This window comes from Brachyhypopomus gauderio, chromosome 15 (genome assembly GCF_052324685.1).
Source record: "Brachyhypopomus gauderio isolate BG-103 chromosome 15, BGAUD_0.2, whole genome shotgun sequence".
Classification (NCBI taxonomy): domain Eukaryota; kingdom Metazoa; phylum Chordata; class Actinopteri; order Gymnotiformes; family Hypopomidae; genus Brachyhypopomus; species Brachyhypopomus gauderio.
The window spans coordinates 12385810-12401291 of NC_135225.1; the positions used below are offsets into that span (position 1 = coordinate 12385810).

Sequence of the window (15482 nt, forward strand, 5' to 3'; positions counted from 1 at the left end):
TGGGGTAAGAAGCGGTGAAGTAAATATTTTTAAATTTGTGTTGGCATTTAAAATTAGTGTATTCTCTCTTTGTATCTCTAACCATAATGCAATCTCAGCTGTTGACGTGTGTTACTGTGTTTAACTGAGTTTTGTTCACAAGACATCAGACAGTTTTTGTCAGACAATAAATCATATGAGAAAATGAAATTACGCAAGCACTTTCCTTTAACTGGCGACGAAACCACCTTCCTAATAGACGAAATGTGCGCTTTAGAGCTAAACTCAAAACGCTCTGCATACGTCTTGAACTTAAGCCACTACTGAGAGCTCTCGGATCCATTATAGTGATGCTGAAGTCACGGGGTGGCGGAGACAGGTGTGAGTACTGCAGCAACTCAGGGGGTTGGACACATTCACAGGAGCTTAGGAGCAGCTGCCAGAGGTACACTTGAGTTCTTTCTGCACTAGGTTACTGGTATGCACCTTTGGACTTCATCAGCAGTTTTTTTTCCATAACTGCATGAATCATTTCAAGTTCTGGGAGCTACTTAGAGATTGATGTGTTCAACACAGACTTTCAATTTGTTTCCCTGCAATAGCATATGGCATCAGTCAGACAACCAGCTTGACATCCATATTTCAAGCAATAAATCCATATTTGCTTCACATATCAAAATTCACTTGTGACTCCAGCTGTCTTCTTGTTATGTTTCCATTAGGTGCGGTGATCGCTAAATAAAAAACTTAATTGACGAGGAACGTTTGCAGAGATTGCAGTGGTTGGAGTCAAGGTAATGACTGGCAGCTTTTGTAATTGCAGTGGGATTTAGTTGCGGTTGCTTACTGTTAATTTGAAGGACAAAATAGACCCTGTATATTCTTTTTTAAAAATATGACTGGTACTCACTGGCAACATAGCCTCTGCCAGTCTGTGCATCATGAACCGGACCTCGGAATGCCTCTTTTTTTCATGACACAGTCACTTGTACAGCCCAGTCAAGTTTGCATTTGGCGTTTCCAAATGACTTACGCAAGCGTCTGAAGCTTTGCCTACTTCGTCAGGCTAATCTTCTCTACCTGAGAGGCACGCACGTGCATTGGTAAGTGCGTGGTGTGTCTTTTTCAAACGTCGCCAGTCGAGATTCGGATGTGTTCTGATCACGAGGATGTAAGGCAGGGGTGCTCACAGTTTTCAGCTTGCGAGCTACTTATAAGATGACCAAGTCAGAAAGATCTACCGGGGTGGCGGGCGAACGTAATTTGTTGAGCGGGGGGGGGGGGGGGGGGGGGGGGGAACGTAATTTGTTGAGTGGATTGCAGATTGGCTACCGTGAATGTCAATCAAAATACAACCGTCAGTGCAGATGTGCGATTCATCTACTACTATTTTATGTGACGCGATCTACGCACATTCCTTCGCGATCGACCGACACTTCCTTCGCGATCGACGTAATGAGCACCCCTGATGTAAGGTAACGTGCGAGGCTGGAAAAGTTATAAGCCACTGGGAAAGGCAGCGGGGCCTTTCGCGGCATCTCTGCCGCTGTTTGAATAATGAAGCCGCGAGTCTCTGAGTCCCGGACGCAGCCGTCAGAATAGTTATTAGCAGACGAGGCTTCTGTGATTCATCTTTTCCAGCGTGTAGTCAAACTGAGCAGGAGGCGGGTTTTCTCTTTGGTGGGATGTTTATATTGCTGTGAGGCATTACAGCAGTGTCGGAAAGACGCAAGGGCCACTTCACTAAGCTGCTCGTGATTTGGGTTCATATTAGAAGAAAATCTCTACATAAACTAGAAGGAGGCACACTGAAATGACAACTCCATGCTATCACAACCTCTCCTGCAGTAATGCATCATTTTGTTTGAGTCACGACACGGTGTCATGAAATATAGATGTACAACGTAAGGTAAGGACTGTTTTACACATTTCGAAACCATACAGAGTTTTAGATCTGTCGCCTGACTGTAGCCCCATAAACATCAATTATGGGTTTAAAAAAACACAGAGCAAGACAAATCTTTGGCATACACTGAATTTCCAAGTATACGAATGCCATGCTTGTTAAGATCGTTTGTTGTGTGGCCACCCTATGACAAAGAGTTACAGAGTTATTAATCACATCAATTCAGTGTGATTACCTGATTGTGTTAGGATGTTTCAGTCCTGAATCGCTCACATTCTTATGTAGCGTCACTCATGTGTATCCTTTTCCTGGCAGGTGATTCAAAATATGACAAGTCTCCCTCTCTCTTCCCCTCACTCACTCTTTCACTCTATCACCTTGTTGGGGCATATGGAATGTGAGGCAGGGAGTCTGAGGACAGCAAACCCATCTAGCAGGAGCTACATGACATGAGAATGCATTATTGATCTACCCCCCCATCCGACCTCCTCCTAACACCCCCACCCCACCCCTGCCCCCAGCTTCTGCAGCATCTCAGTGCATGACTGCCTCCTTTCACTGTCGTTTGCTACAATGCCTGTGCCACTGGCACAATCCTGCAGGAATCACAATCAATTCAGCCTCACTCCACAGAAGAGGCCTGACAGGTTGGTTGCAGGCCTTTTACCAGTACTGAACCATAAAACGCTGAAACAAAGCGGGCGGATACAGAAGCAGTCTGAATACACAGAGGCCAGTGGTGCTGAGAGACTGAACTATGGCAGTGATGAATGGGCCAGCTTAAACTCGCATGGGCTCTGACGGTAGAGGCATGCTGAGTTAAGGACTCTACGAATCACACCAGCCTTAGAAAGGCCTACCAGATCATTTACCAAATCAAAACACTGGAGGCTGAAAATATTGAGCATCAGTTTTTAATAACATCCTGAAACAGGCAGTGCTGTCCCCAGTCTGAATCTTTATAGATATTCTTCTGTTTCTTCTGTTGCCTTTTTGTTTTATTTTTTTGTCATCTTGTGGAATTGTGCAGACATGGCCTGAGCCAAGCAGCTCTGAAGCAAAAGGCAGTAAATTAAAGGCCGCACACCTGTAGCTAACACCACGAGCCCCAACAACGCATCCAGCTGTTCAGGGCCGAGGCGACGTGTAAGATGGTGTCTCACTAATGCTGCCCATTACAGGGTTGTGTCGATCTGCATGAGCTCTGGAGCACGTGTCTGGTGCTGAGTCAGGCAGTGCGCTACTACCCGTCCTCCCTGTGAATCAGGGAGTGAACAGCTTCACTGTGTCAAGTTTTGAATGCAGAAACAGTCAGGATAAAACTAACAGTTTTTACATAGTAGCTCACAGGGTAATCCAAAAAACATCAGTAACAGGAAGGACGATAAACCATGCAAACAAAACAGACTAGGGCATGAGTGCCTGTTATTGGCTGGATGTTATTAAAAACATGCTCAATATGTTCAGGCCAAAGGGCTAAAAACGAAAAGAAAAAACATCATAAGATCAAGAAGATACATACAAAATATTGCATACAAAAACACAGCAGCTTGGAAATACTAGACAACCATAAAGTGATTTCACAAAGACAAACAGAAACAGGTAGGTATTTGTAGACAGAGATGAAACTAATAATAAGGGATTGAGAACAGATATGAGGATTATGGGGAATGTAGTTCTATGTAGGTGGGCAGCTGCCTGCATAAATGGCACTGATTATATGACGCTTTAGACAGCAGATATAGAATGAAACCTTGCTTGAAAAGGTAGTGCAGCTGAGTTTAGCATGTTTTTTTATGTCCTTTCATTTTTTTTTACCTCCACAACACTACCATAATAAGGGTCAGCTCAGACATTTAATGTAGGTCTGGCCTGTATTTAATAATTTATATATTAATTAACTAGTTTCACTTTAATGTATGCTTTATAGTGAAAATCACAGAAGGATTGTCCAGCAGGTTAGAATCTGAGTTTCATGCTTAGGGTTAGGGGTCATCAACTGAGAACTCTCAGTTATGGAGGTGAATCACTTCAGTCAATATGCTTAAAAGGTACTGGATGAGTTTATGAATTGATTGGATACTTTGGGGTCAGGGATGTGTCCATGCAGCTGTGTATGAGAGAGAGAACACAAGAGAACATGGGGGAGTTTTTTTTCCCCTATTAGGAACCCTTGATGCTCTGCACTGCAGGAACATCTCCCAGAATAAACAGTTTTATTAAGGCTCTTATAAGGAATCTAAAGAGCAAGCTTGTGTAAGGCTTCCATATAGAGGTCAGATCATGTAATCATTCTGTGCAGATATAAAAGAGCAGGGCATGATGCCAGGCTAATCGTTCTACCGTGACCTGCTGGTCCATCTCCCATCCTGCTTGAATTGATTCACGCAGACATGTAATCAGATTTGAGTTGATTGACATGAGGGCTATGGAGATTCCTACGTGTTAACTTCTTTTTTTTTAATCTAAAGCCACAGCAGCTTGCGGGGGTGGGGGGCATACTGAAACAGAGCCATCCATCTGTGTAATAGGCCTTGTCAAAGTTAAAAGTGAATCAGCGCTTCTCTTTAAGACGACGAGTCTGCGGTTGAAAAGAAGGCGATAAGCCGTGAACGCAACGCACGAGGCCCACAGAGGCCTGGCGGCACGAAGATCCTCACCCACGAATCAACGCCATTTACGCCATCTGTCACCGCCATGGTGCCTGATGCCTTCAGTTTCCTAATCCATGTGAGTTGTTTCCTGCTTCTCAGTCAGTTTGTTTCTAGTCACCTGGGCTCATGAGTAGTGCACTGACATCCTTCCTTTCATTGATTGTGGGTCTTGCGTTGGGTGCTGGTGGAAATAACACTACTTTAGCTAAAGTGGAGATTCTATCAGAAGATAAAAGGGGGAAAAATAAAAATGATAGCTTGTGTATATACCCATATAGGACACTGTAATGGCAGGTGGCTTAAGGCAATTTTACTATTACTCTGGACAAAGTGACCTTTTTATTGCAGGATTAAGAAAATGTTTTTGTTTGCAGTTTCTGCACCTTCTCTAGGGCTGTTCGCTCCAATAATTTGGGGTTAATCCAACAAATGAGGCGCTCCTAAACTTGTCAAAATATGAACCAGAATCCACTGACACACAAAACACTAATTTTGTCACAAAATTTTCCAACCAGAGTTTTGAAGTTTAAGTGACCCTAGGCCTAGGGATATGAATCAATTTAAACAATGCTCTTAGAAGAATGTTACTTTCAAATTAGCTGTGAAAATTTAGCATATTTTCAAATCTGCTAGAACTCAAGAAGACTCATTTGTGAGTTTAAAAGATTTTGACTGCTTTGTAGTTGTTCTGAATGCTTGATGTTGACATGTAATTTTATTCGACAAATAGGCATGATTCCACAATACAAGTTGATCATTGTAGAAAATACAGCCAACTAAATTCTTATGGGTTGGTAGACCAATGGGCCAGCAAGGGCAGAACAGAAACTCAGAGATGACCAGTTTGAGAACAAGTTTGGAATATTTATTGAGACAGATGCAATGGTTCAGTGAAGGAGGACCTGTGTGTCAAAACAACTGAACTTAGAAGGATGAAGCTTTCAGCACCTTGGAGAGCACACAGCAACACTGGGACAATGCTGTTCCTTTTCTTCAGAGATGGTGTTATGAAAAACTATGCAAAGTGTGCAATTAATATGACACTGGGGGTGGAAGCCAGTGAAGCACACTGAACTCATTATCATGGTCATGGAACCATGTTTCAAATGTCTTTGCCATTGTCATGATAGAAGTAGCCATAATAAAATAGTTAAATTGTAGCAATAAAGGGATTCCCATGGTTAGGAACTGCTGTAGTAAAGGCTGTAGTATTCAAAACTGAGTTTGACTGGTATTCGGGGGTGAGGGGGATGCAGTTGGTGTAGTTGGTGCAGTTTGCCTATGGTTTATAGGCAAAAATGATTGGATCCAAAAATGTAATTCAGAATTCTGGTGCCATCATTTACACATCAAAACAAAAGTGGAGATTCATCACACTCTTTAGTGGTTTTCTATTCTTGAACTGTCTTGTTCTGGTAGGCCTGTTCCCATCCATTGTAGCTTCAGTTTCTCATTTTGGCTGACTTGATTGGAGCCCAGTAAGGTCTTCTGCTGTTCTGATTCAAGGTTTGAAGTGTTCTAAATGTTCTAAGTTTAAAGATATTTTTGTGCTTATCATAGTTGTAAAGAGTGATTATTGAAATTGCCATAGACTTCCTGTCAGCTTGGACCAGTCAGGTCATTCCAGACCCCTTTCATCAACAAGGCATTTTTGCCCTCTTTCATTTGCTGTGTGTTCTTTGTTAGTTTTCTGCACTATTGTGTATAAACTTCAGGGGGTCGTTCAGTATAAACTACCATATGTATGGAAATATCTGTTTCTGAACTAGCCACCAATACATTTTCATCTCATTTTGATGATTGATGTGAATATTTTAAACAACAACAACAATAATAATAATAACAATAGAGTAATACATTTTATTTGTATTTCACAGTTTACAAAGTGTTTTATGGAAAATAAAGATTAATCAAAGATAAATTTGAAACAACAGATATTGCACAGTACATAAGTGTAAAAAAGTACAGTAAATGAAAGAGAATGCATAATTTACACAAAACAAAAAAGTGGAACCTCTTTACCACCCTAAAAGGAAATAAAAGTGCAACTTCAGCAAGTAAAACAAAGTGCATAATTAAAAGACAGTATATGATACAGTCAAGCAGAGCAGTTTAATTAAAGGATACAGAATAAAAAGGTCTTAACTTTCTTCTTGAAAGTGTTTAAATTGTCAAGAGTCCTCAGGTCATCTGGAAGAGAATTCCAGAGTTTGGGTTCAGTACAGACAGCGAGAGGCAGACTGTGTGCTCTCTAGTGGAGTGGTAGCCAGCACCAGCATGTTTTAACAGTTGATATGAGGGCCCTTGAGGGTGCATGCCTCATAATCATACTGCTGAGGTAAAAAGGGGCAAGACTATGTAGACATTTAAAATATTAAATTTAAATCAACAGTAGGATTTTTAATTCAATTCTTGCTGACAAAGGCAGCCAGTGCAACTATTTAAGGATCAGTGCAATATTGGTGCAATATTGGTGTAAAATTATGATTCCTGCTAGAAAAAAAGTCAGTGGTAACTCAGTAGATGGTGGCTAGGAACAAGAATTGAGAGATGTCTGCATACTGTTGCAATGATGCATTATATTTACTGATGACTGTGGTCAACAGAAGCATGCAGAGAATAAAGAATGCTGGTCCCAAGATCGAGCCTTTGGAGACACCACAGGTACCACAAGTATAGATTCTGTGCTGTGATGAGCTCAATAGCCAAATGAAACGTCTTATTTAAAATAAATTGCAATTTATATGGAACATTGGTGATTAATCTGTAACTGTTGAGATTAGCAGGGTCAAATTTATATCAGCAAGTAAAGCAAAGTACACAATTAAAAGACAGAATAAAAAAAATAGCAAAGTAAATGTGTAGTCAGAACAGGGTGCCTGTTTATAGGTAGTGTCTGCATGATTTGATGCACTCTGCTAATGCTACATGATTGGCTGATTGGATAAATACATGAGTGAGCAGGTGTACAGGAGGTTCCTAATAAAGTGGGCAACAAGTGTAATATGCACTGCATTTTCAACCAGTGGTATCACCATCACACACTCGGCCCCCACACAATCATGCAGATTGTTGTGTTTGAGCTGCAAGCTGGTCAGTTAAACCCATGCAGCAACTCTCAACTTTGCTGCTGGACCAGCCCAAATGTTCTTGTCTGGCAAGCTCTCCTTCTCAGCAGTAGCCTTGCCTCAGGCAACATCCTGAGGTCCTGAATATTGACACCAGTGGCACTGACTTTGGCTGTACTACCAGAGACTTGTATGCTGCTTGTCAGTTGTGTTTTCATATTATAACTTTAAGAGCTGAACTGAGCTGAGAGAATCGAGAGTAGTTGCTAGGATGTCTGAAAGCTTTAAAATCCTGTGGCTTGCCAGACATTTGGTGTGATAGAGTAACATAAAAAAGAAACAAGTTTGTCTGCCTCATCACGAAATAGATCAAAAACAGCTTATTAAATCACAATATCTGATGAATAAATCACTTGTAGAAATGAATTTTCTACAAGTGATTTTTTTGAATTATTTTGAATTATTTCTGCTTTTCAGTGAAGAATGACACTTGGTTATAGTATGCGTGGAGAGTAACATACTGAACTGCTTTACCTTTGACAGACTCTAGAGGCATGGGGGTACATGATGACTGCTACACCATGACATCCTTGCTCAGAATTCACATTGCAGGTAGGTGCTTTGGATCACACACATTTGATGCTTTGTCAATAAGTGGTTTGGGCTTCATGATTGATATTTGAAGCAAAGTCAGGCCACAACACAAAGAATATAAAGAATGAAAGAACAAAGTTCATTAGAAATCATGAGTCAGTAGATGTTGCCCGTGACAGTTAAAATGCAAGTCCATGACATGACAGCTGCCCTGGCAGTTAAAAGGCTAGCCCAAGTGCATCAGCCCTCTTAAACACGAATGTATGCTGGCAGTCCAGCAGGCCTGTTTCAGCAGGTGCTGGGTTGGGGGCTCTTTGTGATGCCTATGCTCCTGCCCAAAGAATAAGTATGCTCATGAATTTTACACAAGATTGCATTCTCTCTCTCTCTCTCTCTCTCTCTCTCTCTCTCTCTCTCTCTCTCTCTCTCTCTCTCTCTCTCTCTCTCTCTCTCTCTCTCTCACTCACACACCTAAACCCACACACAGACACACACACTCTTGCAATCACAGTAGGCAGATATGCAGATGCAATTCCTTAAGCCCCAGTGCCTTGGAAAGTCATAGGGATGGACCTATCTCTCTCTCTCTCTCTCTCTCTCTCTCTCTCTCTCTCTCAGTTATATACAAGGGAGAGGGAAAGAAGACAGCGAGTGCCAGTGAATGCTTTGACATTAGTTGCCTTCTCTTTGCTTTAAGCTGAACTGTTTCTACTTCTACAGTACAATTTGCAACACGTTATTTTCTTTTGCTTTCTCCCTCTTTGTCTTTCCCTCCCTTGCTCCATTGGTCTCTCCTCTCTCCCCTTAATGTTCTCTCCTTTTCCACTGGCTACCGCTTCCTTGACCTTTCCAAAGTGAGGCTTTCCCTCTCGATGCCTGTTGAGAAGATCATACTAAATTCCTCCTGCCAGTGGTGGGGCTGATTGGTCTGAAATGCTGCAGTGTTTGTTCCTGGAATGCTGTTTCACCTCTGCTTTGAGTGAGAGTCTGCTAAGCTCTCTTTCTCTATTGCTTTCTCTCTTTCTTTCTCTTTCTTTCATTGGGGTATGAAGATGGAAAGAGGGATTCTGCAAAAAGAGAGAAGTGCTTACTTATGAAGATAACAGATGGGTAAGGGTGTTTATCTGGTTCACTTGGTGGTGTAATGACTTCCTGATAAAGATATGTGTTTATTTACAGGCATTAGGACAGAACTCAACAAAAGTGTGTGCATGTATGTGTGCGTATGTGTGTGTGTGTGTGTGTGTGTGTGTGTGTGTGTGTGTGTGTGTGTGTGTGTGTGTGTGTGTGTGTGTGTGTGTGTGTGTGTGTGTGTGTGTGTGTGCGCGCGTCTGTGTGTGTGTTTCTGCATGTTTTTATCGTACATCTTTGAATGCAGACATACACCCCCTGGTCTGTTTAATTTTTTTGTAAATACCATGACAAAGTGTAATAAAATGAATATACTGTGCATTTGTGTGTGTGTGTGGACGTGTGCATCTGTGGTTGCATTTACACTAGATCCCAGAACACATTTTTGTTCTATTATTATTATTCAGATTTTGACATTTTTGTTATTATTTTATTTGCATTACACTAAATGAAAATGTCAAGATTGAGAAATGTAATTGTTAAAAATCTTTTAAAACTTTGACATCAGAGTGAACAATATGCAACCATTTTTTGCACAGACAGATTAGAAGTGTACAGGTTTCTGCAGTTATATATACCATCACAGTATGTTTCAACCACATAATCGGCTTTTAAGTGTTATTAAAAAATTTTGGTTTCTGTTTTTCTTCCAGCCCTAAGCCCCATAATAACTATCTCAGAAAATGTGTAGAAAATCAGAAATCTGACATTATTCTTAGAGTGCATGGTGCTTGACCTTGACCCAAGATCATAACAACACATAGTTGTTTAATATTAATCCTGTTTAATATTAAAGGGGCATTTCATGTCAATGCCCTCATTCACTGTCATGGGTCAAGTCTATGGGTTAGCTAGATACTCCTAAACAGGTGGATAGACAATTTAACAACTCAAGAGTTTGATAGTTTCCACCTTTTACAGCATGGTCATTTATGCGAATGGCCAAAACCAAAGTCAGGTCATTTGTGTCCCATTTTAATGACTCTCTTAAGCAAAGTAAATTGGTCCTCTACAGCTCTCCGAAACCTCACATTTATCTTGTTTTACAGCCTTACAAGCTCCTCTTCTCTGTTCCCAAAGTAACTGAACCCTTCTTTCTGCCCAATTTAACCTATTTTGCCCCTTCAGTAGGTGCCTCGTGTGGTGTGATGGTAGCAGTTAGCATGGGATTTACTGCTCAGCCATTAAAGTATATGATTGCCCAAATGGCAGTGTGTGGCAATGGACTTCTGTGTGGATAAACCTCACTAACATGCTCTCCCTCTCCTCAGCCTGGCCAAAGATAGATTGGACACATTTCCCATGCCGCCTTGTCAACATGCCTCAACCATTCTCTCTCTCTCTCTCTCTCTCTCTCTCTCTCTCTCTCTCTCTCTCTCTCTCTCTCTCTCTCTCTCTGTCCTTTTCTCTTTTTTGTCTCCTATCTTCTCTCTCTCCCATCCATGTCTGTCTTGCTTAAAGAAGTGCATAAATTATTCTCACTCAGAGGATATCATGCTCACTAATATTTAATTCACAGCTGACTGATAGCAGTTCATAATTAATTGCTCTGTGCTATGCAATGCTCTAGATGGAGTCGGTTGGCACGCAAATGAAAGCCTGAATAATGAGTGTCCACCCTAACAAGACCCTGTGTCCGTAAATAGCAGATGAATAGTTGAATTCTCCTGACAAGACACGATGCAGTCGTGTTCTTGTTTAACTTCTGCATTTCAGCGTGACTAATTAGAGGTGTCACAGTGTCTCATTACAATGATCACTGGTCAGTATGCATAGGAAGTGTTATGTGTTATGATTGAGCTGAGGACAGGAGACAGCCCTTATGTGCTGAAAGGCTTAGCATGGAGTTTTAAGATTAAGCAACCTGACTAAGTTTTTTTGTTTTTGTGACGTGTTGTGGAGGAGGCAGGCACAACAACGATCGTAGTGAAACACGTACTTTTATTGAACACAAAACGGAAAGTCCAGCACTAACGGTGCAAGCACTCTGATGCTGAGGCTTGCACGGGCATGAACTTTAGACAAAGACGAGCACACGACACCGCGCGAACGCACAGTAAATAGGTGAATTACACAGACCCACGTGACCTCGAGACAAGGCACAGGTGTAACAAACGAACACGCTCACAAACAACCCACACCCACGGAACTACTAACATGGACATAACTGCACACAGACGACGTAGCGGCACGCCCACAGAGAAGGGTCCGGAGCTGTTCCGTAACAGAACCCCCCGCCAGGGGCTCGCTACTCCCGGAGCGTCCCGCGGAGCTGGAAAGCCCCGAACCAACACCGATGGGCAGGTCCGAAGCCGCCGGGATCACGAGCCTCCGAGAGCCGTCACCCCCGACGGCGGGAACCGTCGCGAACAGCTCTAGCACACCCTCCCTGGGAAGACGGGGGAAAATACATTAAACAACGGCACAGCGACAAACACACACACTGGCACATGAAACACGAAAGGCACAAGAGGGAAAAGGAGATTAGGGAATAACAACGGGACAGACAAACATATGGGAACAGGCAGCCATGGCATCGCTCCGGCTGCCTGCCAAAGCGCAAACGGTGGCGCGGCCCCTCCTGGGGGCGCAGACGTAGCGGGCGGTACAGGCGGCGGAGTCCCTCCGGTCTTCGGGTTCTGACTCCGCACGCGCGTTGCGCCGCTCGGAGCTCCCGCTGGCCGCGCTCCCGGTGGCTTCCTTCGGGGAGCTTCGGTTCTCCCTTTGGGCGCGACCGGAGTCCTGGCTTTGTGCCTTGCGCCGGCTGGTGTCCGCGGCGGCTCCAAAGGCGCATGACACACCCACCTTGGACCGCTGACTACACCAGGAACCCCCTGCGCTCCTGGGGTTGCCTTCGCCTCGCCCTCCGACGTCTCCATCTCCTCCTCGCTCTTGGCGACACTCCGACCCAGCGACATGGGTTCCTCCGGGGTCGGGCAGCGGGAACAGTCCATGCTGCTCGCCGCTGAGGGGGACCGAGGAACTTCCTTCTCCTCGTCGCTCTCTGAGAATGGTGCACAAACGGACGGAGGGCGGCTAACGTCCTCTTCCTCCGTACCGCAGCGCTCGGTGGAGTCCGAGTGAAGGGATGGAGGTGGACTGACTCCTTCCGCACCGTAGGGCTTTGTGAAGTCGGAGCGAAGGGATGGAGGTGGACTGACTTCCTCCGCACCCTCCCCGTAATACACAGTTGGTGCTGAGTACAACGAGGGCGTAGGGCTGACCCCCTCCTCATCCGACCTCCGGGGAGCCGCTCCCAAGGAGGGGTGGCCGCTAGCCCCGCCCTCGCTCTCTTCCTCCGAGTGTACTGAGAGGGGGGGACACCCCTCCGCATCGGACTCACCGCTCCCGAACTCGTTCTCGGGTGGGGACATGACGAGGGAGCCCACGCTCACAAACAGAGGCGCATCTGACTCCTCTTCGGGGTCCTCACTCCCAGACTCGTAATCGGGAGGGGTGAGGGCAAAGGTGCCTACACCCACCTCTAGGGGCTCACTGGAACCCTTCTCTTCGGGGCGTACCTGGTGCGGTGCGCTCTTCTCCTCCTCGGGGCATGCCTGGGCTGGAGCGCCGCGCCTGATGCTCCACATCCTCTCGGCGGCCAGCAGGAAGCACGCTGCCCCTGCTGCGCTTTCGGCCGCCTGAGCTTGACGCAGCAGGCGCGCACACACGGGGTCCTGCTGCATCTCCCCATCGGGTACCGGTACCGTGCAGCGACGCGCAGGGGAAGCGGCGTGACAGCGCTTGGTCTTCTTCCCCTTTTTCCTTGCTGCGGTGTACCCTGGCATTTGGTCGGCTCGTCTTTCTGTGACGTGTTGTGGAGGAGGCAGGCACAACAACGATCGTAGTGAAACACGTACTTTTATTGAACACAAAACGGAAAGTCCAGCACTAACGGTGCAAGCACTCTGATGCTGAGGCTTGCACGGGCATGAACTTTAGACAAAGACGAGCACACGACACCGCGCGAACGCACAGTAAATAGGTGAATTACACAGACCCACGTGACCTCGAGACAAGGCACAGGTGTAACAAACGAACACGCTCACAAACAACCCACACCCACGGAACTACTAACATGGACATAACTGCACGCAGACGACGTAGCGGCACGCCCACAGAGAAGGGTCCGGAGCTGTTCCGTAACAGTTTTGTTATGTTTCTCTCATTGAATTACATTGGTTTGACCCATAGTCCAAGTATAAAGATTTTTTTTCTGTGAGTTTTGTAGGATAAAGTAGCTTGTATTTTAATTTTCAGAATCACCCTGACAAATGGCCATCCTGCTGGATACCCATTTCCAAAATCAACAACATTCTGCTCAAAAGTTCTTTCCCCGAGTTAACTGTACCCCCACAAAATGATTACACTCTACATTGTGTGTGTGTGTGTGTGTGTGTGTGTGTGTGTGTGTGTGTGTGTGTGTGTGTGTGTGTGTGTGTGTGTGTGTGTTTTACCATATTTGTCTAATGACTCCCCCAAATGCCCGTCCAATTATTTCTAGAAATGAACAATTATTTTGTGCTAAAAAAATGTTCAGCTGTTCTGTTTTGTCTTCCTTGTAGTTATCATCCAGATGCCATCCAACTGTCCAAGGCCCATTCACAGTGCTGTGCACCCCTGCAAAGACATTCCAAGTATACATGCTTCATAAGGTTTTAAAAGGGCATCAATAAACAACAGTGGCTGTATTCCTTCGTGGATTCATGGCTAAGTCGATGATTAAGGATTCAGTCTGCATTGCTTGGCTGTCCTGTTTGAAACAATAACCAGAGCAATGCTCAAACCGTTACTTTATTAATAAAATATGAACACTAATAAATACTTCATGAATTGTTTTTTCTTTTGTTCTTTCTTTTTTTGATTTTGTATATGAGCCAAAATATTTCAGTTGTGAACTGATTTGCAGAAAGTGTTAAAATCATGGACCAAGCCAGCACACAGGCTGACAGTGAGGGATGCCCCAGTTCAGATGTGACTTACTGTCACCAGCATCATTCAGCATTCTACATGTCCTGTGAAGTATTCTAGTTCTTTCCATGCCTCATAACACAAGGCTATCAGTGCCCCCTTCAGCCATTTGTGCAGACCGACATTGACAGGAAGGAGCATCTGATCATGGATGCATTCCGGAAAGAGTTCCTCTCATGACTATTCATGTTGTGTAATGCAAGCTTCCGCCCCTCTCTTTCACTGGAGGTGTGCTGGTGGGTGATGGCTGTCCTCCGGGAATTGTCGAAGGGTCTAGCTGCTCTGTGTGAAATACCCACCCAATGACAAGTTGACATTAAGCACAGAGAACAGTTTCGGAGTGCTTTGCAACAATGCTAAAACTGCTCCCTCTCTTTCCTGAAATATTCTTGTACTTCATTGGTTGAAGCTTTTAAGGGATCAGTCCATAAAAGGACAAAATGGGGGTGACAATAATGTCTGGTTGCCCAAGTCAAACGAATTCTGACTTCTGATTAAACCAAAACCCTGCATTATTGGTCATGGTGATGGACGTGGTTAGCCTTTATAGTGCTTTGCCAAAGCTAGGGTCACAGTTCTGCGTTGCCCTCCAGGGGATGTCAGACAAGAACAGCGAGAAAGATTAGAGCGCTGGGACAACTCCGACACAAAGGACAGATGCTCACGTTGTTCATCGCAGTTCCAGGATGATATATCATCTGCTACATACTCCCCGCACAGCACTGCTGGATATGATCACCTCCTCTGTCTCTCTGTCACTCATTAGGATGGCAAAGATTACATTAATTGGAGATTTGAAGTTTAAGTCCCATGTTCCAGTACAAGGCTTGGACTTGGGTGTCAAAGGAATATTCTAGCATTTTTCAGCCTAATCCCTATTTATACCTCATGTTCAAACATAGGGTACCAGGAAAGAAAACCTGTTAATTCTAATCTTATAATGCAAGCCTGAGGGCAGTCGTTGAATGTTGATAAACATTTGAAATACGTGATTATAACACAAATTTAAAACTACAGCTACTACAGTAAATGGTTTTAGAGGAGACAGGCAGGAGAGAATGTGTTGCCAACACTGTTCTTGTATAATTTTATCCAACTTTCAAACTGGAGGAGTACAGTTCAAGCACTTGTGGGATCCATGCAGGATGAGAGAGAACCATATTTACTATGAGCAACATG

At 44.2% G+C, this 15482-nt stretch overlaps 1 protein-coding gene across 7 annotated transcripts; it reads left to right on the forward strand.

Moving 5' to 3' along the window:
- Window positions 1-269: 269 nt before the first annotated feature.
- Window positions 270-14117, forward strand: LOC143476983 (uncharacterized). 7 transcript variants are annotated; one of them, XR_013121434.1, is made up of 7 exons: window positions 270-424; window positions 702-773; window positions 4458-4615; window positions 7146-7203; window positions 8151-8219; window positions 9254-9311; window positions 13898-14117. XR_013121434.1 is itself a non-coding variant. In XM_076975415.1 (7 exons), exons 2-7 carry the CDS (start codon window positions 2427-2429, stop codon window positions 13992-13994), a joined length of 546 nt encoding a protein of 181 aa, XP_076831530.1. In that variant the 5' UTR covers window positions 1476-1888; window positions 2201-2426; the 3' UTR covers window positions 13995-14117. The 7 variants fall into 7 exon arrangements, 1 of the variants encoding a protein (XP_076831530.1); XM_076975415.1 differs by lacking the exons at window positions 270-424; window positions 702-773 and adding exons at window positions 1476-1888; window positions 2201-2532; XR_013121435.1 differs by lacking the exon at window positions 702-773 and having other exon boundaries at window positions 4417-4615.
- The last annotated feature ends 1365 nt before the right edge of the window (window positions 14118-15482 follow it).

Excerpts from the sequence above, each read along its gene's own strand:
- LOC143476983 (XM_076975415.1), top strand. The coding sequence starts at position 2,427 with ATGACTGCCTCCTTTCACTGTCGTTTGCTACAATGCCTGTGCCACTGG. Across the intron at positions 7,204-8,150 it reads AGCCTTTGGAGACACCACAG|ACTCTAGAGGCATGGGGGTA; the intron begins GTACCACAAGTA and ends TACCTTTGACAG. Across the intron at positions 9,312-13,897 it reads CTTATGAAGATAACAGATGG|TTATCATCCAGATGCCATCC; the intron begins GTAAGGGTGTTT and ends TCTTCCTTGTAG.